This window comes from Solea senegalensis, linkage group LG1 (assembly GCF_019176455.1).
Source record: "Solea senegalensis isolate Sse05_10M linkage group LG1, IFAPA_SoseM_1, whole genome shotgun sequence".
NCBI lineage: Eukaryota > Metazoa > Chordata > Actinopteri > Pleuronectiformes > Soleidae > Solea > Solea senegalensis.
This window is the reverse complement of record NC_058021.1, coordinates 18,650,753-18,677,677: the sequence shown is the minus strand read 5'-3', so window position 1 is coordinate 18,677,677 and position 26,925 is coordinate 18,650,753. Positions and strand designations below refer to the sequence as shown.

Here is a 26,925-nt window from a genome sequence, read left to right as displayed (position 1 = left end):
TGAAGCGTAAAACATTGTTTAGCAGCTGTGTCACAAATCTCCGCGTAACTCCACAGCTCCTGCCATCCCATCGACACTCCAGCAGTACAGGGTATTTCTTCTGGTCATAATTTACACCGTCAATCGGAATGTAAAGCTGCCTTTTCTCATGGCCAACGCTAAGTCTCTTTCACTGCACATTTAAAAAAAGCAGCAACGTAGCAATCACATTTTAGAAGTCTGTATAATGGTTGGTGAGTATTGCCAGTCCGTAGAGGTGGTGTTCAATCCCTGAGGATTACATTATGACTTTATTCTCGAAATATTAAAAAAAAAATTCTCAAAAGATTAAGACTTTATTCTTGTAATATTAGGACTTTATTCTCATAAGGTTACAACTTTATTTTCATAAGGTTACAACTTTATTCTTGTAATATTACAACTTTTTTAATGTTATGACTTTATTCTCATAAGATTACGATTTTTTTTCTCATATTACAACTTTATTCTTGTAAGGTTACAACTTTATTCTTGTATTACAAATTTTTTAATGTTACAACTTTATTCTCAAAAGATTACAACTTTTTTCACGAAAGATTACACCTTTATTCTCATAAGATTACGACTTTATTCTCAAAATATTATGACTGTATTCTCGTAAAAATTACACCTTTATTATCATAAGATTACAACTTTATTCTCATTATTGTCATAATATTACAGCTTTATTCTCGCAAAAAGATTACACCTTAATTCTTTTACGCCTTTATAGTCCAATGTGTGCCAGTACCTAGGTTTTCCATTAATATTCTAGTAATATTATGACTATATTCTCATAAGATTATGCCTTTATTCTCATAATACTACAACATTACTTTCATAAGATTATGACTTTATTCTCCTGTAATACTGACACTAGTGTCCGTTTAAAAACTAGTTTGATCAAATTGTCAGCACTGGGCAAAAACATAAACTTGTACACTTGCATCCCACTTGCAATGTCCAATGTGTGCCAGTACCTAGGTTTTCCATTAAAATGTATCACAAATTCCATCCAATCCAAGTTTTGACTATCTTCCTGTGCAGCCGAATGTAGTCACTAGATTGACTTGTCAATCATGTGATTTCTAAACCTTTTAATCCATTTGAGTGTTTTTATGTGCGAATCAAATCAAGTGACACAGGGTGATGGAAACTGGCATTATAAACCAATTTAGAACCAAATTTTGTTATAGACAGCTGTGGTGTCCACCGATCAACAGCAATGTCTCGCCTCCAAGTTAATTAGCGACATCAGTCGTTAAAGAATCGTCTCCGATTCTTTCTCCTTTTACTAATATGCACACACTACATCAATTAAACCAACTTAATTAATCATTTTCTTTCTTTTTTTTAGTCTTTATTACTGCAGATTTTGTCACCTGCTGATTAACACCCAGCACAGTACGTGTTAATACCAACGACACTGCGGCATGTGCTGATATCTCTGAGGTGATCTTTATAAGCTGTGCACTCTCAGTGAGGAACATGAACACTATTTAAAAAAGGGGCGTTCAATATAAAATAAAATGATAGTTCAAGGTAACGTTGACACAAAATTCCAAATAATTGGTTTGGAAAACTTGATCAAACCCTGTTTCCTTGCTTTTTGAGAACGAAGTTGTTGAGTGCAACGTTGTTCTATTGCACATAGGCTTGTAATCAACTCTAGAATACAATATATTACTTTTAATAGTAATAGTTGAATAGTGAACAGAGCCAGACTTACTCATGTACCTGAACTGATCTCAGCCTTGTGCTTTCTTTTGTGTTTCAGACTTTACTGCAAAATAATTATGTCTTTTTCTGTCTGGTTCCTCTTCACTTTGTTTCTGTTGAAAGAGAAAAGTAAATGCTGCAAAGTGTTTGCGATGTTGTTGTTTTTTTTTAAATATGTTGTAAGCAAATTATCAAAGACTTAAAGGCATTAACTGATATATCCTTTATCTTAGCAGGTATTAAGTTCCTTAAATTTGAAGGTGTTGTTAGAGACAGACATGTCTCTAATAATACAGACATTCTCAGTAGGAAACTGAAGGATGCTCAAGTTTACCCAGTTGTAATTGGTTTTATTAGAAAAAACTCAAAGTGAACAAAAGAAAAAGGGATGGAGATCCCAGCAAAAAAAGTGGTTAGCTTCTGGACCAGCCCTGCAATGGGCCGTCTGACCCAGCGCGTCCCCAAAAGAAAAAGAGTGCTATATAAAACTAGAGCTGCAACTAACAATTATTTTCATAATCAATTAATCTGTCAATTATTTTCCCGATTAATTGATTAATCGTTTGGTCCATAAAATATCAGAAAACCTTAAAAAATGTTGATCGGTTTTCGTCAAACCTGGAAATGATGATGTTCTCAAATGTGTTGTTTTGTCCACAAACCAAAATGATGAACTTTTAATGATTTCTTTGTTATCCAGAGCAAAGAAATGAAGAAAATATTCACATTTAAGAAGCTTAAGAGATTTTCCTGGTCTCTCCTTCTAAGCCACTTCCATTTAGAGATGAACTGGGATGAACTCAAGAGCACACAAAAGCAATATTTTGAAGATATTGACAACATGCAATCAGGCATAAGCAGACTCAAAAGCACAAACTGCATGAGGCATTTCCTTCTGTGTGAACCTGTGAGAATTTTATACTTAAACTCGGCAGGAATTGACCTTTTCCTGTTAACAGTGGGCGGAATAAAAGCTCACAGCCTGTGGCCTTCACTTGCCTCCCATCGAGCATGAGCAGAACATGTAGTACATGTTACCCTTGAGTAACCCTGGAAACCTAAGGTGAGACCCCATCAGTCATCGTGGGCAAAGTCAAGGCCGGTGTTTTCTCCAGAGAGCTGACAAGCGAGCAAAATGCTGATGCTTCCTGTTTTTAGCTAAAAGACTTCACTTAATCACTGAAGCTGCCAACACACACACAGTATGAACCAATTCCAAATCCCTACAGTTATGTCTTTTTCAGGCCTTCAAGTTTGTCTCTTTGTTATTTGTTTACTTTTTTTTCAGAATCTCAAATAGATATTAGTTGATCAGTAAAATATATGGAAGAGTATTAGGGCCACAAAAACAGCATGAATTCTGGGATTAAAATCCAAATTCTGAGATCAAAGAAAGATTTTGAGATTAAAGTCAGCATTCTGATTTTAAAGAAAAGTCTGAGATTTAACGTCATAATTCTGAGATTAAAGAAAAAGTCTAAGATTGAAGTCAGAATTATCAGAAAAAAAGACTAAAAAAACATATTAAAGTCAAAATTCTGAGATTAAAGTCAGAATTCTGAGATTACAAAAAACAATCTTAGATTAAAGTCAGAATTCTGAGATTAAAGTCAGAATTCTGAGATTAAAGAACAATTCTGAGATTAAAATTAGAATTCTGAGATGAAAGGGAAAATTCTGAGATTAAAATCAGTATTCTGGATTAAAGAAAGTCATGTTGTTTTATTCATTTATTTTTTACTTGTGTCCCTAATAGTCTTCTGTAAACATTCTTAGGTTGTTAATTCAGGGTTTAGAAATAATTCCAGATGATCCCAGTCATCATCTGGAATTATTTCTAAAAGGTGTTCTCAGTAAAGTGAAGGCAGTGCTAAGTATCTGTGTATTAGACTTATCATTACGTAAAGGTTAGTCAGTCACTGGAACCAGTCACATAGTTGTTGAGAAAAAACTAAAACTCGATCAATTACCTTCAGACGTATTTATTGGCCTGAACTGGATGATTTTAAAGTGAAGTCGAGTATTGACTGGTGGAATCTCTGCCAGTCCTCGCTGCTCTGCGATCGAGCACTAAGTTCCAAACGACTGATACACCCCATAATGTGCATTTGTGCTTCACTTAAAAAAAAAAAAGAAGTGAGCACATGAATTTATAACTGCTTATATTTTTTTTATTTAAACTCAGTGTACATACAGAACTTAAAAACCTTAACACGCAAACATCTTTTTGTGATGAACAGACAATTACTCTGCGATAATTGGTTTCTTGTCATTTTTATTAGGGAAGGACATGCGTGAAGGACACTGCTGAGAATATCATTTTCTCTTGATCGGAGGCCAAAGTAGAAAATCTTTTCTGACATTCACATCCTCATCCATAGCTTCTGTCTTTATAATAAATTATACTCTATATAATCAATTAGTGTAACATTACTCATAGAACAATAACCTTTAGTGAAAAGTCACTCTGATGTCTGATGGTGGATGTCTGGTCATATGAGGTAACGACACATAGAGGGCTCGTCGACACGGAAACTGGTTTAGGTGAATATGCATGCTATTTGTTGAGGCGAGAATACGATACGTTAGGAAAAACGATGACATCATATTCCCAGCTCTCTCTCTTGCACTGTCGTTCATTGTCTTGTGTTTGGAGATTGTTTGACAGTTTTACCAACTACCGTCGACGAAAAGTAACTAAAGCCTGAGAAGACGCTCGATTTCACGAGAACACGTCCTGTCTTTAGAGGAGAAAACACAACTTTACTTGAATAAACAAAACACAGTCTGCTGCACTGAACATCCACAGCTCGTCTGTGACTCTGTTTTGTGTGTGTGTGTGTGCGCGCGCTGCACTCACACAGTGCTTCTTTGTAAATACAGTTAGATGGATCTCACTCGTGTGGTAGAATTGTGCATTTCCTTCCTGTAAAGTATTTAGGTTTATGATGTCGCTAAATATGCACACGGAAATGTACGTGTAAACAAACAGAATATTATTTCCCTTTCTTTCCCCTGGCTCAGTTCATTCTGTCTCCGTTTCTGTTATTATATCTAATGTTTATGTAACCACCACACTGCGTTGTGTTCAGGTGTTGTTATTGTTGCCGGCAGGGGGAAACTGTGTCTCACGAAAGAACCACGGGAGACAGAAAAGTTGATCTTTGATGATGACGAGACCATTTATTCTCTTCAGCACAACATCAGCAGTGTCAACAGCATGTGCAGAATAGACCCAGCGAACCTTCACATTGGCTAGCGCACGGGAGCTAACACAATTAGCAACCATAAAGCACACAGCTTGCTCGGGATTACACAAAGCAAAATATATCGTCCCGTCTCACGCTCCACTCACACATTTATAGGAGCAACATTCACCGTGACCTACCTGCAGAATAGACAGCACACATTGAATGCAACACGGTGTCTCCGGTGCAACGCACGTCAATCCTACGGGCAGTGGGAATGCACAAATAGTGCAAAAAAAGTGTCAGCTAGTAACAAAGCATATACACCGTGATTTACAACATCTTCTCTGGTTTTTTTTGGTGTAATGTTACAGTGCAACTGCAGTGCTGGCATATGTACTACAGCGTATTTGAACGATGCCGTCTTTACGGGGATATTTTTGAAATCATTTTTGCCATTTCCTTGTATTTCCCTCTCACTCAAAACCTTCCCAGGCTGCGTTGCTGTCTGTGAGAGACTCCTTAGTTATCGTCATGTCGTAAGTGAAAACACTCCCACACAGGCAGTCACAGAGTCTGCATAATTATTTGTCAGCGCTTCAGTCTCAGGGCCTTTTCTAAAGACATTTCTAGACAACTTAAGTGAAGTAAAGGTCATTAGAATGAAACTCAACGTGGGAGTATTTCCACTTTTTCTTTAACCAGACTCTTATGTTGGCAAAGTGGACGGAAAAATGCCCCAAGGTTTGTTTATGTAACAAAGAGTTACACAAAGACTATAAAGCCCGATCAGCAGAATCTGATGCAAGTTGTCCTCCATCATGTTAGCCGTTGTGAGGCTGCTGACCTGTTTGACATTGTGTCCACCACAGTAGACGATAAGGACGTCCAGACCTGTGTATCTTGGTGTAGTGTGAGTGATGGGGGGGGATACTCCTCACATTTTCCTTGTAGATCCCGTCCAAACTAACAAATATGGAAGTACGCCATACTAAGGACCGGTCTCTTGGCTACCGTCTGCCAATGAATTAGGGAGCACAGGGCATGATTTTGTGGAATTTGCTGTATAGGCTGTGGGTTCTTGGTTGCAAAAGAAACTCCCACTGTTAATTTGATACAAATGATTGGACCACACAAGCCATCAAGTCACACTGTCCTCTGATATGTGCCATGATTTATTGTCTACCTTGTGTCCTCTAAACGTCCCAATATGCAGGACAAAAGCGATTGACTTCAACTCTTCAGGCAATTATTGTGTACTGATGTGATAAATGAAGTTAGATTCAGGCTTATTTTTCTATAAACATCCTCTCAAATGAAGTTATTTTCATGCAGCTGACTTGCTCCTTGTGGCTAACTTGCTGCTTCTGTGATCCTTAACTACTACGGAATAGACGGCAGACATCCAAGGCCAAGTGTTCCACCCATTTGCCAAACATTGTGAGCAGTGAGTAGAGTATTTGGCTTATCTGAATATGAATTAAGTTTAAAAAGAAAGTAAATTGCCAATAAATATCTGTCAATATGTTCAGCCTCAAACTAGAAACAGAAACCAGGAGATTAATGACTTCAGATATTCACATTTAGACTCGATTTATTGTACAGAGTTTGATAAATGGCAGAGGAAAGTTCATGAAAAAGACATAAAGTTCTCTATAAAAGGGATGTTCAGTACCAGACGTTGAATAAACTCAAACGAAATAAACCTCGTCCAGCTGAAAAGACGGACACGCGCAGTTTTCTGCAGGTGAGAGCTTCCCGGGTGGCCGTGACGCAACGCGCTCATGCACTGGAAGAAATGAACATTGCGTAACAACTTAGATATTACAAGAGACTTTCACAGTGGAAATATTCAGATGATAATCTGGCATAATACAGCATCTCTGACAGCAGTGCAGTGGAGTCTCAGTCTGGACTTCTCTTTCTCTGTTAATTCCCCGCTGCTCCTTTTTAAGTCGAGATGATTTACATTTATGTTTAAGCGTTGTTCCTTTCTATACAGATGATACTCTGTCTCTCTTTGATATGATTATATCTTATTTTCTGTCAATCTTTAAGTGAATGTCCTCAGTATGTACAAATGTACAGATATATTGTCGGTAAAATAATTAATTCAAAAATGATGCTGCATTGTACCATGCAATAGTAAACCTGCATTGCGTATTGTGAATTGCAGTATTAGTTGCTGATGTTGTTGTAATTCAAAGAAGTGCTTTTGTTAAGGTTTATAAGTGTTAATTAGAGGAAACTCTTTTTCTTCTCTTCTGAACAAACAAGTGGTGTTTATGCTAATCGCGCTTAAGCTAAGAAAGCTTATTATGCAACAACACAAGGGCTGTGAATCCATGCACACCCAATTAAAAGCACCCCTGCTGGAAAACCTTTGTGGGCTTGAGCTTAAAAACTATGACTACATCATTAAAAAATAAGAGATGATTAAAAGTGCTTTATCGGCCTGAAGAGAATCATGTGTTCACTGCGGCTCCTATGGAAAAATAAAAGCAAGACGATTTCAAAAAAGGGATTCTTCAGGATTGAGTGAACCAAGGCTTGATTTCAGTGAACACATGAGTGAACCAGAGCCTCTCTGTTTGCAGGAGAATGCCTCTGCCTGGACGGCTACATGAAGGACCCGGTCCACAAGCACCTGTGCATCCGCAGTGAGTGGGGGCCCAATCAGGGGTAAGATATTATTATTATAATACCCTGTTAGTAAGTTTGGTGATTGCTCATTATCAGGCCATGAGAAAACAGTGGATACATAATCGAAAACAAGGGGTTTGTATTAATACATCATTTATCTGGGCAGATAAACGAATAAAAAACACCTGACCTACAGGTAAATAAAGTCATAAATAATTGGCACAGATGCAAGAAAATGTCTGTACAAATATATTTATTTGTAACACCTACATTAATTGAGTTAAGTTAAATTAAGCCAGTGTGATGACTTTAAGACATACATGTTTTATTGTATCACATAATTAATTTCCATTACACATAGAACAAGCACAAATTGATTTTCAGACATTTGGGATATTTTGTTTCAAAATTGGACTTAAAAGTGATGAATTGTTCATAAAATATCATAAAACATTGAAAAATATCAATAGGTGTTTCCCAAACCTCAAAAAATATTATCTCAAATGTCTTGTTTTGTCTAAAAAACAAAATTATTCAATTTTTATGATTTCTTTGTTTCATGCAGCACTAAAAAAACTAGAAATATTCACATTTAATTGGCTGAAAAACCAGAGAATTTGTTGATTAATCTAAAAGTTTATTATTGAATTCATTGTTCAGCCCTGCACATGTTTAGATGATGTGATTAAATCATCTCTGTGGAGCTTTTCTCCTGAATAAAACGTTTTATTTGACGGGGAAAGACAATAATATTCCCTGCTCACAGCAGATACAGCAGATACAGCATGTCCTCCTCTGTGCCTGTCCCAAAAATGTGGATTTTGAGACGTCTTAATAATTCTCCCATCTCAGCCCACACGTGACTGTGTCTCATTTCCCCGGTGCTGCCCCCTGTGCGTCCCTGTCACTGTGTGACAGAGTGGGGCTCCCTGCAGTGACTTAAATGTTTAATGACCACAGCCTGTGACATGGAAGACCCTTCCCCCCTCTCCCCCTCTCCCCCTCTCCCACTTGATGTTCTTTTTGCTTACAGTAGAGTGGGAGTTTGCTCAGATTGACATCGGGCCCCTGTCACGTCTCCTCCTTACACTCTCACTTTGCAGACTGTTTAGTTCCCGAGCTGCCACTCCCCATTAATCTCCATCATTCCCCGTTCTCTCACTTCAACCTCTTGGCATCTGTCTCATCCCCATGCTGCTCCTCTCTCTCTCTCTCTCTCTGTCTTCCTCCTTGTCTCTGTCTTCCTCGTTTGCCTGCTCCATCTCCGTCTCACCCCGGTTGTCCTCCCTTATCCCGTCATCTTTCAGAGAACACCTTTTTTTAATCAGCGTCATAAACGCTGCGTGCCATTTGTCCTCTTCTGGGAAGCAGGGATGATGCAAAGTTGCAAAGACTTTGGGATTTCAGGAGGTCTAGATTATAAAATGAGAAAATGTAATCCATCTTTTGGCTTTGATTTTAACACAGTTTCATTCTATCTCCTCTATTTTTCTTGTCTGTGTGTGTGTGATCTTTTTGATCTGTTTTTTACCAGTCCCTGGCCTTACACCATCTTCCAACGCGGTTTTGATCTCGTGATGGGAGAACAACCCTCTGATCGCATTTTCAGGTAAGGGGGGGAACTTCACAAAACTTTATTTTTGTATCACTTTGATTTCAAGGTGCGGTATAAAACAAAAAAAACTATGTCTTCAGATAACACGTTACAATACTGCTGCGCTATCTTTGCTTATCTTTATCTTTTTGCTCGTGACAAAACTCCTTATATGGACATCCTGGGGGTGTGTGTGTTTATAGGTTACACCTTTTTATTTTTAGTAGTGATATAAAGTAGCAATAATTGTGCATAGGTCACAAAATAGATGTGCTTTTCTTTTCTTTTTGTCCATGAAAACGAGCCAAGTGAACTTTGAACTGTGACGTGTTTCCAAATTTCACAATCAATTCAATTTAAAACATTTTGAGTACTTTTTGCTCAGGTGTGTTTATGTAGATGGTGAAAATGTAAATCAAATATGTTTCATCAGATTGTAAAATAGGATATTAGACACTCTATATGCTGTGTGTTATAAGGGTTCAGGATCCTGAGCTCAGGCTGAGCTTGGACCTTTTCTCAAACCCTCTTCTATTTCCTCTCATTGACAGCAAAGGACGATAAACGACTACTCTTTAATTTTTTAAAGCAGACTCAAGAGCTATTTATTCATGTATTTGTATTTTTAGTCTCTTCGATCTTGGTTGTTTTACATCAACTTTACATTTATCTTGTCATTTTATATGGTTGACATGTTTGTGTACCTTGTTTTGAAGGAAATTCAAAGCAACAGAACAATAAAAACTGAACAAATGAGTGAAATAAATGCACAGAAGGTGTGGACACATCAGTCCACACTGTTACTTTGCTGCTGCTGCTTTCCTTGCTTTTTTTCCGGTAAGACGCCTTTCCCTTCTCTTTCCGTCCAGCTGCGTGCAGTTTCAAATTGCTTTGTCCTCACACTGCTTCCGTCCTAATTTAAAACGTTTCGGTCCCTCACTTTGAACTCCAAACACTGTAAAAGAACAGGGGAAAGACCTTGAATGTCACCCAGCGCTCGGAGAGCCGTGGCAGCCATCATCTTGTTTGTGCTTAAGCAGATATTACCATTAAACATGGAGGCAAATGATTCAATTTAGAGAAAGCGTTCAGAGTGGGGGGAAAAAAAAAACAAAAAAAAACAAAGCAGAGTCGAGGATGTGTTGCAAAATCCTCCCCGGGCCTGGCTTTTCAAATCCATGGCGCTTGTCATTTGCACATAGTTATCTGCCGGGAACTCCTCTGAGGACGGCGAACATGTTTTCCACTCAACGACTGTTTTCTCTCGGGAACTCTTTGTGTTTTCCACCTCCACTTCCTCTCAGGGTGAAGAGAATAAGTCGTATGAGCTCATCCCACTTGTCCTCAAAGCACTGATTTGCTCGGCACTGATTTGTCCGGCGTTCACCCATAATACGTCACACTGCATCACAGGGAATTTCAGTCTGTCAGTTTGTCGTGCACAGTCCCAATAGTGAAATGCCTCACGAGAGAAGTGGAGTCAGCTCTCAGGGAAAAAATATGATCACCATTTCATACAGTGGCCGACAGGTGGCAAACGCACTGCAACGACCCAAAACACATGCAGGAGGAGAAACGAGCTCCGTCCTCACAAACGCTGCAGATTCAAAAAACACAAAGGAAAGCAACGTGAGAAACGGGCTGCAAAAACAAACTGATTCAAAACCGAAAACACGAAAACATTACACAAGCATATTCAACAACACAAGTGCTCCAGGTCTGTGGGGGTCTCATTACGATACAGTACTCTGGGAATACTTAATTCTTACTTTATTAAAAGACCATTATTAAGATGTTATCTGACTGTGGCCAAGCTAGTTTCTCTGTAGTCAAACTATCTGATGCTGAATTTTAGCGCCTGAGTTACAAAAGGATTTTTTTTTAAGGACATCGACATCCGGTTTTCAAAATAAAACACTCAGATCACCGTATCTGTGTAGACGTTTGAAAGCACATCTTGCAGCTATGTTTCAGAGACCTACTAATCGGACATAAGCATCTGTACAAAGTGCTGCATACATTGATATCTGATAGTGTCCTGTTGTACAATGAAAAAGTCCAAATTCACTCTTTTTATACAAAATTGTACTTTTCTATGCCCAGAGTGAACTACTGCTGAATTAAAACACTGATTATAAAAACTGCGAGGTTACGGGAGGACAACCTCTTAATAAAGGTCTTTTAACAATGTAAGAATTAAGCGAATTCGGCATATTCCATTATTGAGTATGCAGGTGTTTCTCCTTTGGCTTGTTGCAGAGTGTTAGCTGTATCACATTTACCATCTTACATTTATTACTTATTTACTTTCTTTTACATTAAGTCGGTGACCAGTTGCACTTTGACTCCAAAACAAAACAAAGGAAGTAAAAGGGTGGATCTATTGTGAGTGTTTTGCCAACACGGTGCTGTAATCACTCAGTTCTTAAAGTGACTGTTTAATGTGTGCAGCAGCAGCCGCCGCGACTCACTGCCCTTTTCTTTATGCTAAGTTAGCGTTTTTGTTTCATGCAAATTGAACAATTGTGAATGAGGGGGAAAAAAATTGTGTTTAGTCTGCATAAAAGTGGCCACTAACCATTCCATCAACAAGTTCCCCCTCTATTCTATTATGTGCCACAAGTATGCATGTATGTATAATTAATCAGCGCTAATAACAACGCCTTTGATGTTAACCAGTGTGGAATGTTCAACAGGAAGTTGGAAGTTATTTCACTTCATGTGCAGACTATTTAAAGATTGATGATATTCATTGACTCACAAATAAAGACTTGTTTTAAAGCCCTTGTTCCAGACATTGTTTACAGATTTATAGCCATGTTTTGCCTCGGGGGAGGGGGGGGGGAGCTCTTATTTTTGCCGGGGGGTTTTCATTAGGTATGCATTGTGTCCATTAGCGCATGGCATCCTTCTGCTCAAGATAAGTTCTGTGAAAGGTAAAATAAATAACCTCCAACCAGCTTGCTATTACACAGAGTCACCGATGCAGGAGAAACATTTATCTTTGAAAAGTATGCCTCGTGACACGACACGGTGGTGGTTTTCACGCTCCTGTTTTCTTTTGTTTTCAGTGTGGTTTCCTCCTGCGCGGCACTGACTTGACCTTGTTTTTGTTTGACAAGCAGAAAACCTGCAACCTTTCTTGTCTCTGCTGTCCTTCCGCAGGTTCACGTATACCTTAGGGGAGGGAATGTGGTTGCCGTTGAGTAAAAGCTTTGTCATCCCGCCCGCCGAGCTCGCCATCAACCCCTCGGCCAAGTGCAAGACGGACATGACGGTCATGGAGGACGCAGTGGACGTACGGTGAGAGATTCACTCGTTTTCCTTTGACCTTTTACAGTGACCCTGATATCATCAATGGCCCTGTTCGGGGACACATGTGAGATCTAGGAACATCTAAGAGTTTCCTAAAATGAATAATTCTATTTAGGCCCAAAACATCGTTCCAAAACTCCTTCCAGACATGCATTGAATTCTGGACGTTCTCTGGAGAGTGTCTCGGTGGACTCTTGCCAGGACATTGTCCAGAGATTCTCCTGCTAACTTTTACCCGAGTTAAAAATCCTTGGAAAATGCTTGAATAAGACAATGTGATAAGGCAGCAGAATAAATCCACAGCAAGTGTTATGAATGGGTGAATGTGTCCCAACTCCTCCATGCTCAAGCCACACACACTGCCCCTCACCTGGAACCCCCAGAGTTTCCTCCCCTGTTGTTGTGCATGTGTTTCATATGTGAATGGGCCCCATTCTTTGTATATAATCCAGTGTTCTTGTCTTGAGCTATAGCTGCATCAAGCTACACCAGTGTTTCTCAATCCTGGTCCTGGGGACCCAGTGCTTCCCAGGAAACATCACAATTTTCCTACTTGAGGGAGGTGGGAAAAAGTTTGGCGTATTGATAAGAAGTTAAGTGCAAATGAGTCCAACAGAAACTGAATAAAGGATGAGCAGATGTTCAAAAATCAGGCGACTGAAAGTGTTACTCCAACTTCCATGTTCAACTGCGGTAGGAAAATAACAGAAACAGCAGGAACAACGGACAAGAGGAAATTTGTGTGAACGGATGAGGAAACCACAGCATCCGCGACAATAACAGATGGGGAAAAACGTGCTTTATGTCGCCTGCAGCTCTTTATTTAATTATAATGCTCTTCAATACATGTCATGTGACTTACATGGGTTGTGATTAAATTAATACAGAATAGAAGCACAATTGATGTATTACTTGGGTGTATTACTAAATGTTTAACTGCCTTCCTGGTGAAAAAGTTATTTGCATCAGGACAAATTATCACAAAAACAAATATATACAGTACTGTGTTTTAAATCCACATTACCAAAAAACCATGCCAGAACATTTTCATAGTCTTTTTGCTGTGTCGGGAGATGTTAATTAGTAAATTATGGTTTTAAAAAAAAGATGTAATTTCATTTATTTGGTGCCAGGCAGCTGGAAAATATACAAGGGGCCAGCAAACCTGTGATCCATGTGCCAAGTGGGCCTGCAGGGGAAATAATGTTACACTGATGTTACGCTAGGAGGTCCATGGAAAGAAATAAAATATTTCCAAAGGCTTTGAAGCAAGGAAGGACACCGCTGAGCTATCCCTAACTGAATAAACCCCCCACCTCACAACCGCCACCACCTGCAGGATGTAGTCGCTTTTGACTCTCTGCACACGTCCCTCTCTGTTTGTCTTCACACTTAATATGCATTTGTTTTGAATTTATTACTGTTGCGGGGAGTCTTAAGCATCCCTGTGAGGTTGATGCAAAGGTCCTCGCCGTCATTATTGAGAGGGTAATAAAATATCTAACACATAATCAATTTTAAATAGGAAGCGGGTGAAAGAATAAGGAGAACGAATTACTTGGCAAAACAAAGCTGTAAAGAGTGTTTTGATTGTTGAATGGTACATAACTCCTTCAAAGAAAATCTTTTTTGTGTGCAGCGACTGTGTTTGTGTTTGGAACCACGGAGCGAGCCATAAATGATCCAAAAACAATGCCGCTGTATGAAACTGGAGTCAGCTGACGGCGGTGACACAGCAGAGTTATGTAGTGTTAGAGCTCTGCCAGTGGTGACGCTGCTTTGCCCTCAAGTTTTAGCCACGTTTGACATTTTAATAACAATGTACGTTCATTTTTACAACATCTCCCTCAATCACAAATGTTTCCCTATCTCTTTTCTGTCTCTGACACCGTGAACCCTAAAAGTTAAGCTGTAGATGCAGTAGAGTGTCACATAAAATGTGAGCAAAAGGGAAAATAGAAATCTTCTGAGCGCCTTTGTTCTCACTGCTGAATTCCTCATACTTAAGGAACCATACAATTACATATTCACCTTTGATTGGATCAGGTTCAACTCTGGTCTTGAACCTTCATTGATGACATCGTTGATCGCAGATTATCTTGTAGTGTTGGTGGATGTCGATCGACTCTTTTAACCCCATAATAATCAGAAGTTAGTCATTTATTCTCAAAGCGAGTTTTTGAGAAAAGTTAATCACAAAAGAGCAAAAGTCTGGTGGACAACTCCGTCAGAGTTGAGACATACAACGTCTCACCAAAAATTGTTTTCACCAGACTCATATCTCATGTTTTCATTTTGCACAAAGAGCAGCTCGACATACTTTGCCTGTTTATGTAGACCAGTAATTCCCAAAGTGAGGTCCATACAAGAGACTTTAATTTTGAATAATGAATAAGCTTCAAATTACAGTAAAATGTCTATGAATAACTGTAAAACAAGTTGATTTGCACATTTATTTCTTTGTTCATGTGGATGGATTTGTGTAGATATTTTATAGAAGTGTTTTTAAATTTAACCACTTGAGTAAATTCAACATGTAGATATACTGTAAAATAGTTTTCCATGTTTTGTTTCAGTAAAATTAACTTGAACTGTGTGGATATGCGGAGTTAATATTGTCTGCCCATTATGAAACGTACAATTTTGAGTGGGCCACTACTTTATTAATGATGACTATGACTGTTGTTGACGTTTGATGCTAAAGCTACTGTGCTAATCCCTCAGCAGCAGCATCACCATCACTCCTCAAGTTTGACAGGATTATGGCAAAGTACAAAGTATGTGTGAAGAGGAATAGTTTGCAGAGAGGAGCTACAGTATATCTATATATAGGTTAAGGTAATTAGTAGTGGGAGTTGTAGTGTTGCTGGAACATGCCCTGTCAACACATTCATTCAATTCTATTCAATTTTATTTGTATAGTGCCAAATCATAACATACATTATCTCAAGGCATTGTACATCTTCAAGGAGAGCAAAGAAACCCAAGAGACTGTTGATAAAAATTATACTGATAACGACTTTTAATTATAGCTTAATAATAATGGTGATGATATGTATGATAGTAATAGCCTCGAAAACTGAATGGATCTGGATCCTGCAACCTGCAAGATGAGGACACAGAGAGAGAGAGAGAGAGATGAAAAGAAGGAAAGACACAAACTAGGGAGAGAAAGAACACTGTTAATGACATACAAAAAGTCATATTCATATCTTGAGTGTGAGAGAGTGAGTGTGCGTGCACCTCAGGAAATTCCCCCAGCAGTCAAGGTCTATAGCAGCATAACTAAGAGATGGTCCAGGTTCCCAGCATATATCAAAAAGTTACGTTTTAAGTCTAACTTTAAATACAGAAAGAGTGTCCACCTCCCGAACTGTCACTGGGAGTAACTGAAGGCTCTGCCTCCCATTCACAGACTTACAGAGTCTGGGAACCAGAAGTAAGCCTGTATTTTGGGACCTACGTAAGTGATCTGTTAGGGTAAGACTAGGTCTTTCTGGTATGAAGGGGCCTGACCATTAAGTGCTTTGTATGTGAGGAGGAGGATTTTAAATGTAATTCTAAACTGTACGGGGAGCCAGTGTCGAGAAGCTAACACTGGAGTTATATGGTCTCTCTTTCCAGTTCCTGTCAGAACTTGTGCTGCAGCATTTTGAATTAACTGAAGGGCTCTAACAGACTTGTTGGAACATCCTGATAATAAGGAGTTACAGTAATCTAATCTAGATGTAACAAAAGCATGAACTAGTTTTTCAGCATCCTGTAAAGACAGAATGTGTCTAATTTTCATAATGTTCCGCAGGTGGAAGAAGGCTGTTCTGGAAATTAGTTTTATGCGTGAATCAAATGACATTTCCTGGTCAAAAGTAACTCCAAGGTTCCTCACAGTGGAACTCGAAACCAGGGTGATGTCATCTAAAGTGACAATATGATCAGAAAGTTTTTCTCTGAGGTGTTTAGGGCCGAGTATAATGACCTCAGTTTTTTCTGAGTTTAAAAGTAGAAAGTTACAGGTCATCCAGGACTTAATGTCTCTGAGACATTCTGGAGTTGAACAACCTGATTTATTTCATCCGGCTTCATTGATAAATATATGTGTGTCATCTACATAACAATGAAAGTGTATGTTGTGCTTTCTAATAATGTTCCCTAAAGGTCAAAAGTATAGGCCCAAGCACTGAGCCTTGTGGAACTCCACAATTAACTTTTGTTTGTAGTGAGGCTTTATCGTTGACATGAACAAACTGGAATCTATCAGATAAGTATGATTTAAACCAGCAGAGGGCAGAAACTGTGATCCCAAGAGTCTGCTCCAATCTCTGCAGTAGAATAATATGATCAATGGTGTTAAGACTGAGAGAGACTGAGGCCAAGAGAAGGTTGTTACTAACATTAGTGTGCACAAGTGTGTCAGATCCTCCCCTAATTTACCAATGCTTGTTTGCCCTGTGCAAATTCTGTCAGGTCCACTTTAGTCTCGCTTAAATGAATGAATATTCCCACAGTTTCATTCCATTAGCACATTGGTAATCTGTCAGTCTGCAGTAACTACAAACTGAGATAACTTATGTTAGCACCCTGACACATTTTGAAGACAGAGCAGATATCAGTCAAGTGTTTGCATGCACAGTAGCACAGTGTTCAGTCTCCTGCTGGTGACAAATGGTCCACTGTTGTCTGTAGATTCAGGAAATTACACTGTTAGCTGCCTTCCACACTACTCCACCCTGTTGTTGTTGGTATTCAGAGAAAGACTTCACTGTGATTGATTTTCCCACTGACTCAAAAGACCAGTGAGTCTCTTGTGTTATTGATAATGTTTGTTTGCTTAATTATTCATTTAGTTTTAATTGTTCATTTGATGGAGACAGAAAACATTAATAGACATGAGGATAAAGTGATAAAATCAAAAAATGTCAGAATTGGAAGTACTGCTCATTTATAGCTAGGTAAACCGTCGTAACAAAGCTGGGACAAACACAGTCACCTACAAAATAAATACTGACAACAATATCCAAATCAGTACCAGAAAATCTATCTTTAGATGATGTTATACCAATAACACACAGGGGTATCTACCATTGTAGATAGCTTGAAATAGTGATCAATATGTCAACTACCCTCCACATTCTGTACTTTATCAGCTAATCTGGGATAGTATTTGAGGCTCTGCAGACCTCTTGCACTGAATGTTACGTCTCAACAAGAAGTTCCTGTGTTAAAAGACTTCATTCAGTTTTCAGAACGGTTAAACTTCAATTGTAAAATACGTTATTTGTTTGAAAACATTGAGGAAAATATGCAGTAGTTCTCGTTTGTATGTTGTTTTGTATCTTCACATATGTTACCATCTCGAGATTTCTCCATGTTGAAATCAGTCCGGCATCTTCATCTCACCTGTGGCAGGGAGGCTTCTCTTTACGGTTACCAGTAAAAAAAACACACCAGTGATTTTCACATTGATCCGTTTGTCTTTAAATTGCTGCGTTGTGTTGACTGGCACCAGGTAATGTCTCTGAACTGCTTATTCCACCTCCAGCCCCCCACAGTTCTGCTCACTGCTTACTGCTCGTCATTACACACACACACACACACACACACCTATAAAAGCCTATGGTGATCAACCGTCCAAAATTACTGGCCCTTAATTGTCCAACAGTTTGCCACTAACACTTCCACTGCCGTCTTTTAACCCACTTAAAGACCCATCGTTTTTCTTTAGCATCTAAATTGCTGCCATGAAATCCACACTGACTGACTTTTTTTTTTTTTTGTAGTTGTATTGTGCAATTGTTTTCCTTGTTTTATTCACATGTCTTTTCTACATCTATTTGATTATTTTTTAGCTTCTTTTTTCTTGTTTTTTCATAACTTTAGACTCACACAAATATTGACTGTACAGATTAATTATGTTCATTGATCTTTGTGACATTTTGTCTCATAATTAATGAGTTATGTGACATAAATGCTGATTAAAAGGACCCAGGACTCCCATCACGATCAATGCCAAGGTCAGTATTTATGCTTACAGTTGCTTAGGCAACAAAACAATTATCTGTAAACTTGATATGTTTGTTTGTTATCTCTTACATAAGGTTATTAACTTTTTAAATCATGTCATTCATTAATACGGTGTTGGTGAATGAACAAGAAAAGGCCGTGGTTGCCTGTTGCTGGGCATAAATCATCAATCAAGTCATATTGCTAATGACTTAAGAGCGAGAGAGATGCATTTATATCCCTGTGTGTTTGTGTGTGTGTGTGTGTGTGTGTGTGTGTGTGTGATAGCTCCAGCTGTGTGAGTGTGACTGATTAAAACTGCTGTCTGGACCGGGAGCTACCGGAGCCCCAGAACAAGAGCGAAAGTCGAGAGAGATTTATATTTTCAGTCATAACTGACAGAAATACTCAGGAATGACATCAAATCCCTCCACCAAACGTGTTTGAGTTACAGCAACTCGAGCTTCTCCTCACCAGCCGTGTCTCAAAAGTCTTGTTACATGTGTATCGACAAAGACAGCGTCTGAACACAGTGATGTTCATCGATATATATATATATATATATATATATATATATATATACATATATATATAGCCTTGTTTTTTTTTTGTTTTCTTTGACACATCGTCACAACACCCCAAACCTCTAAGTGGATTTGCAGATTTTACATATCAAAGTGTGTTTACAGGAGATGGGGAGGATTAGCTCTGCATACGTGGGAATAAATAAATAAATAATGAAATGGAATAAAGTTGTACAAAGCCCTTTTTTGTGGGCTCCAGCAAGCGGGAGCTTTATTGTACACGTGTCATAGTCGAGGAAATCTAGAAACAGGGATATTTAAGACTTTTCAGAAATAAGGATTGTTTTGATATGGAACGATAAATAGTTCACAATATACACATATTCATGAGGCAAGATGAATCTATTCGTTAAAAAAACCAAGTTGATATTCACCTCTGACATAGAGGGTCATGTTTTTGTCATCAGTAGCACTAAAATGTTTTTCTTTTTTTTCCCCTTGTTTTCCTGTATTCCGTTTTCAACCCCCCTGATTTCACATGTATGCGTTTCAGTCCCTCCTTTTTCTCAACATGTGATTTTCATTTGGCATCTGAACCCGAGGCTCTGTGTAAATAAGTCATTTTTTTCTCCTCTGATCTGAGACGCGATGATGATGATCGCTATCTTCGGCGTTCCCCGGGGACGACAAGGAAACACTGCGAACACCTTTTCTTTTTCTTTTTTTTCCTCCGAGCTTGAACTGCATTTTCTTCACACGTTTTAATAAATATTTGTCACTCTGTTTGTACTCCCGAGCACACGGTTACACACTTACAGGCCCAGATCTTCCTTTTTCTTGATGAGCGTCGTTGTCGTCGTGACTGAAAATAAATCCTTGTTTTTCCTGCAGTTCTTTTTTTGGGGATTAGGTTAAAATAAAGTTTCTTCTATAATATAGTCATAAGAGATTAGTGGTAATTTTCACTCGTCCCTCTGAACTGCATAATGCAAATAAATGACAGGCCACAACTTGGTATTTAAACCTTTAATGTTACTTTTTTTAACAGTACATGCAGAATGGTTGGTTCTGTAATTGGCTTGTTTTGACATCTAACCCTGCCATTGTTTGGCTGTCCGTGTTAATGGCGTTCATAATTGAAGCCTTACATTAGCCGCTTCTGTTAAGTGCAGACAGCTGTCATGGGGCGAAATGTTAAATGTTAAATGTAGTGCAGGTTGTGCTTACTGGCCGGTCATTGTTAGTGTCCTCTTTATGCTGTAAGATTTTCCTTTATTCCTATATATAATTCAAATTGAACTTGTTCTTCCTCTTCACCTCACTTATCCGTGAAGTCTGCACGACGACACGAGCGCTGCCATTTGTGGCTCTGCATTTATGAAGCGTTTCCATTTTTACACTTTGTGAAAAGGTGAAATGAGGCGGCACATTCTGATGTTCTAATGAAGCGATTTTGTACTCTGATACTGATTGTGTCATCAGTCAGGGAAGATAAAGCTTGTAATTGTCTGCCATTTCACTTGGATAAGTACATGTGGATCCATTGCCACACCGAGTCTGATTAGAATGACAATTTTCATGTTTTGAAGCCACTGAAAACTCTTAATGATCAACTTTCCTGAAAAAAAAAGCATAAACAGTTTGATGTGATCACAGTTTGAGACGTGATGGACAAACTGTCGTCTAATTTTAGTTCAAATTAAAGGGAAAAACTGCACAAACAATCAAACCGCTGTCAAATGAGTGTAACACTGATTAAGTCTGTCAGCTGCACACGACGCTCCGTGTTTGTCAGTGTAGCGGCGTTTATAGATCTCATGTTTATTGATCTCAAAAATTACGATGGGTCTGATTGTTATTGATGTTACATTTAATGCTTAATGCTGCAGTTTGTACAACTGAGTGATGTAGGAAAAAGATTTAACTCGAAGGTAAACAGGAAGTAAAAGCTACAACAAAAGTAACAACCCAGCATGTCGCTTACTGCACTTCAAAATAAAAGCACTTCCACATTTTCAAATGAATGTCAAAGTACTAGAGCAGAAACAATTACTCGATGTATCGATTATTAATCAGTTAACTAAATAAATCGTCATTCTTAAATGTGAATATTTTCTTCATTCCTTTGCTCCACATAACAAAGAAATCATTAAAAACTGAATCATTTTGGTTTGTGGACAAAAACAAGACATTTAAGAACATCAACATTTCCAGGTTAATCAGTATTTTTGAGCATTTTATGGACCAAACGATTACTCAGAAAATGACCATTAATAGCAACAGATTCTGTCTCATTTTAACTTCCCTTCCAACAGTTTTAAAGCGGCTAACTCAAATCATATTATTTAATTATGTTAAACTTAACTTCAAGGCAACAATTACTAATGCAGCACTGATAGTTTTGCTTGACAGAGTCTGTGTTCAGATGAAAGACACAGCAAACTAAACTTAACAACAACAACAATAGTTGCATACAGTAAAGCAGCTTTAAATCCTCGTCGACGTCTCTCTTTTCACAATCCCCGACAATGAAGTTAAACAAGCGTCAGAAGATCTGTCGCTCCACTCTGTGTGTGATGATGACATTCGCGACCATCGTCGCTCTCGTTTTCTCCAAATCCCCGAAGTGCTTGAAGCTGTTAAATTGTTAAATGTGCATCTGTAGCCTTGTAAAGTATATAATACATTCTTCTTCTTTTGAGTTGTTTTGGAGCGTAATTTTCCGGAGACTTTGCTGCACAGTAGGCTTGAAATTGTCAACATGTTTTTTTTTTTGACTTATGTGATATTTAATGGTGGATTTTCACACACACACACACACACACACACACACACACACAGAGACACACATACAGACACAAGAATCTGCAGATGTTCCCTAACCATAATTGGAGTTCCCGGATAATTTAGCTCTCACGCTTGCTGTGAGTTTCATCATCTTCTCTGTTCCATATAGGTCCCCTCTGAATAAGTGACAACAAAGTGATGGGCAATTATAATAGAAAAATTGGTTTGTGAGATAACATCGAGTTGACTGCGTGTATAGAGGAAGGAAGCACGGTGTCTTCTCTCTCTCAGGGAAAAACAAGAGCGTAGGAGTTATATATCTTCTGCGTGCCTGAGAGATCATCTAAAGTTTTTTGTTTATCATCAGCAGTAGTACTCCTACAGAAATAGCTCTGTGATATACTCTCACCCACCCTTTTATTAGGTACAGAGGACACCTAATAAAGTTGTACAAGTGCCACCTGGCGCGGCGTCTTCTGCTGTCGTGGCTTCACAGATGGCCCTCTGCTAACCGCGGTCGCACCGAGTGCTTATTAGACTCACTGTTACGAGTTATCGTTGCCTTTGTATCATTTCAACCCGATCCAACGCACAGGAAACTGCTGCTCACAGGATGTTTTCCACCCTTCTCCGGCCGATTCTCCGCAATCCCTAGAGCTGAGAATCCCTGTAGATCAGCAGTTTCTGAAACACTCAACAATCTGGCTCCGGTTACCGTGCCGCAATCAAAGTCACTTAAAGGTCCATTGTGTTCGAATCAGTGACATATAATGGTGAGACAGCAGCTTGTGACAAACAGAGGACTCATCTGCTCAATGTATACTTTTCCCGAGCACACAGCACAACACCTATGGCGGCCTTAATGCAATGTTGTTTTTTCTTTGATATGATTCAAAAGGAGCCTGGTGTTACCATCGTTTAACGACGAAAGGCGGCGCATACAGGAAAACAATTATGCGAGTAAATCAAATTATACAAAGTGATACTGATGAGAATAAAGCAGAATGTATCACATCACAATCTCACCTCAAGATTACTTTCACATTGTCAGTTCGCTCGGCTCATTTTTATGGACAAAAATAGAAGAAAAAACATCTATCTATTTTGTGACTTTCTGCACAATTTTGTTTGTTTGTTTGTTTGTTTTTTTAAATATGCGTTACAGAATTAATCATAACTTTGACTCAGCAACACATGTGTATTATTCCAACAGCAATTTACCAAAGGTGCACAAAAGATACAGATTAACTAACAAAGTCATCGGTCGTATGTGTATCTGTATAAATGCTCTGTGTTGCTGCCATGTGACTTTTTGTGTACCTAATAAAGTGGCAGATGAGTGTAAGTACTGTGAGAAAACACTGACATTCTCCCTAGCTTTGTTTTGCAAATACTCTGAAATACTTCCTCCTGCTTATTGACCTCACACGGACATTCACATGGAAGAAACAGAGAGGATCGTGAAAACATGAAGCCACTGCAGGGTTCAAATCAGGACGTGAGAGCGCTGCTTCTCTCACAATTCTGCGACTTTGTAAAGTAATTATGCCGTGATCAGTCGCAGCGTTTCTCCCGGCGGAGAGCAGAGAATAAGAAAACGCAATTATTCTTTTTTTTTTTCTTTTTTTTAGTAATTTCTGTAATTTCATGAAAATGGTATTCAATAATTTAAGGAGAGAGCAAGGTGTGAGAAAGTCTTGCAGAGCAGAATTTTGGAGCAGCACTTTGACAGGACCTCATTTTCCCCCCGCAGACGTGTTGAAATGGGATCTAAAGAAACGTGATCATTTAATCAGTTTTAATGAGAGCAAATTGCATATTGGTGACAGCGAGGCTTCCCATATTGAATGCTCAATTTCCATCAGAGCCATTAGTTTCTTTGTGGGCGACTGCGGGAGAGAAAATGGCAGAGAAAATAGGTGAATCACATTTTCCTTTCTTTTCCTTTTGGACCTGTTCCTCCATGACTTCCTTCACCAGTGTCCTCAGGCTGCTGTCACAGCATCACACGGCATCAATGTCCACGGCTGACATCGGAGAATACAATTAACTTCCTCATTCTTTAAGGCTTCCATCATCCTAAATTTACCAAACAGACAAAATAGACTGTGTACTGTGACTGTCAACATGGTGTGGGGGCAGAATAGAGATTTAATGGCTTCTTTTCCTTTATGTTTTGCATGAACATCATGTATTTGCACATTTAAAGGGAGCTTTTCATACTACTATTTAAATGTTAGGGCACCTTTACTATGCAGGGGAGAGATGGGGTGTATCAGGCTGTCAGAACACCCCTCTGGCTGTCAGAGAGTGGTTGAGTCCAATCACCCATTGGTTCATTTAAACAGTTGCAGTTCAGCAGCTCAGCTTTTTTGCCACATGGAAAAAAAGGCCGTAGCTGGACTCTGTCAACGGTTTGTTAGCACTTATGAGATTATGCGTGCAAAAGTATTTGTGTTTTTGCCTTTGTTTGTCTTCTCCGTTCTCGGCGAGCACTCCATTAAACCTGCTCTCTCGCGCTTTTAAAAGGCATCTGCTTTCTGTTTTTATGAAGCCTCTTCACTCTGATCATCAGTGAACCAAAGCTATTTTTGTAGCAAGTAAAGGCTCTTACCCAAGTCATTAAGTCGCTTCCGTCGCTGTTGTACTTTTTTAAAAAAAGGAATCTGTTTTTTTTGTGAATCTCTCCAGGCGTTATCCTGTCCTGAACGGCTAAATCACTGAGAATTGAGTGTTTGTACTTTAACTGTTACAACTTTTCTAGCTTATGACACCAGCCAACGAGCATTTTGACCTGAAAAGAAGCTTTTTTTGGGTCAAACTTTATTTAACAAGGATTCAGTGAAGCTTTATTGTCATTCTGGCCCATGTACAAACACCAAAAAAAGTTCTCTGGTCTTGGTCAAAGCAAACTCAAACTGGTGTAAATAAATCGCGATGAGATAAATGGCCGTAAAAATAAATAATAAGCAGCATAATATCCTTAAAAAGGCACTTCAATTAATAGATGTGTGGCAGGTGGTTTGAGTGCCTTGAATTTAAGATTATCTTTTTTTTGGACGTCTTTAGCTCATATTGTCACTGCAGTGACTGAATAATTTGCCATTTTCATTCATAGAGATACTTATTGCGAGTGTGGTTACAGACCTAATGGAGCCAATTCTTACCGGGCTCCGTCAATCAGTGGCACAATGTGTGATCAGAGGAAGTGAAACGAATTCTCTCTCTTCCCCACTTTTTTGTCAGGGAGGAGTTGATGATCAGCTCATCCTTCGACTCTTTGGAGGTTCTCCTGGACTCTTTCGGACCCGTCCGAGACTGTACCAAAGACAACGGAGGCTGCAGCCGCAACTTCCGCTGCATATCTGACCGAAAGCTGGACTCTACAGGATGTGTGGTGAGTCACTGAAGCTCCTTTTTGACACGCCACACACACACACAAAGCAGTTGTTTTCAGTGAAGAATTAGAATCAGTTAATTAAACATATTTGAGCACCGACTCCATCTGCCACTGTACTGAAATGCAGACGCCAACCACGATCAGCAGAGCTGTCACTAAATACACCAGACTCTGGATTTTAGACATTTCCCTGGTAGTTTTTGGAGATGAACCCACATTTTGAAGTCTTTTTAACTGACCTAGAGTTGGGCACTGTTCGGCTTGATTCTTGTCGCGTTCGCCGCACTCATGCTTCTTCCTGTTTGACGGCACTCTGACCAATCAGTGGCCGGCAGTCTGGCAACGTCGCACATAGTGCCACCTCAGCTGCTATGCTAGTGGGTGTGCAAAGTAACTGTGCCATGCCGAGGTGAGTTGAGTGGAGCCGGTGGAAACACACCATTATCTGTTCTAAACCTGTGCCTGGAAGCTGCCGTACATTAACTCCTTTCACTAGTACAATGTGACCTTTCCCTCGGTTTCCATATGAATCAAATTCACTTTACAGTATGTTAAATAATCTGCTCTTGGTCTTTTGTGATTGATAGTGTATGAGCGCCTTGGGCATTTTTTAACCTGATGCCCACATACAGTGATACGGCCTCTTCATTACTCATTCACACATTAATATTGTCTGAACATCCTGTCGTGGCTGTCGGTGTTTAAATCCACATCAAGGGCAATGAGCGGGTTCTGCTCCGCGCCTCGACTCTGCCTCTCCGTCTCGTTCGCCTCTCAGGCCGACAACACATCCATTAAGTCCAGGTGCAGTGCTTAGCAACCAGGCAAAGTAGCAGCCAGCTACGTGGTTATCTTCTGCATCTGTTAAGAACTCCAGCAACATCACTCTCATTCGCAGAACCTTGGCGCCATCTGCTCGTGTGTAGCTTCTCCTCAAATCTAACCACTTCTATCGATAAACTGTTGAGCGGCAACAATTTCATTTCAAGCACAATGGTGCAATAGAGTAAAGAATTTTAGGTATAGTGGTAAGATAGTATTAAAGCGATTTCACGTGCTTTATCTTATCTCCTTATAATTGTGTCTCAATTAGAGATTAAAAAAGTATGTGAGGTGTTTCATTTTAGAGCGTGTGGAAACAAATTGTGGAAAATTTTTGTGGATTACTTTTACCAATAATATCCCTTTTGTGCTAGACATTAGCAGAGAGGCATTAATAGTAATTTAGGCCAGTCGGCGCGTGAGTTAATCACATGTTGCCGTGCGGTTATCGATCGTCCTCTTGCTCTTACAACATCCAACTTTAACCACAGAGTCTCAGACTCTCTGGTGCACTTGCAGCTTCATGCATTTTTCCGATTTGAAATGTATGAATCCCAAATCAGCTGTGTTGATATCCTCTGCTGCAACAAGCTGTAATATGAAACACGGTCACAGGATTTCCATTCCTGCAGTGAATTTTTAACGGCAACTGCTGACAAATGATTAGGTAGAGCAGCAACGATTTAAAAAAACAACTACAAGTTAACCCTTTAACACCTGAGCCTCTAAATGTCAATCTGGACTTTTTTTTGCTTGTTTTAACCATAAAGTTAAAGTTTAGAACTTTAGAAATTTAGAACACCAGATTTTGTGTGTTAAATATGAAATTTGAACAGTGTAACACATAATGTATTTAAAATAACATTTGTTTGAGTCTCTTTTATCTCAATGTCCAAAAACAGGCCAAAAAATGGG

The 26,925-nt window shown here is 39.1% G+C and overlaps 1 protein-coding gene across 6 annotated transcripts in view; it reads left to right on the top strand.

The window, feature by feature from the left end:
• The window catches only part of astn1 (astrotactin 1), a 371,669-nt gene that overhangs the window by 123,145 nt on the left and 221,599 nt on the right, over positions 1-26,925 (top strand). For all 6 annotated transcript variants that reach the window (XM_044033647.1, XM_044033610.1, XM_044033638.1 and 3 more), the window contains 4 exons: positions 7,523-7,607; positions 9,103-9,177; positions 12,328-12,465; positions 25,035-25,185. In XM_044033647.1, the coding sequence (XP_043889582.1) occupies positions 7,523-7,607; positions 9,103-9,177; positions 12,328-12,465; positions 25,035-25,185 (449 nt within the window). The remainder of the gene's footprint in view (positions 1-7,522; positions 7,608-9,102; positions 9,178-12,327; positions 12,466-25,034; positions 25,186-26,925) is intronic.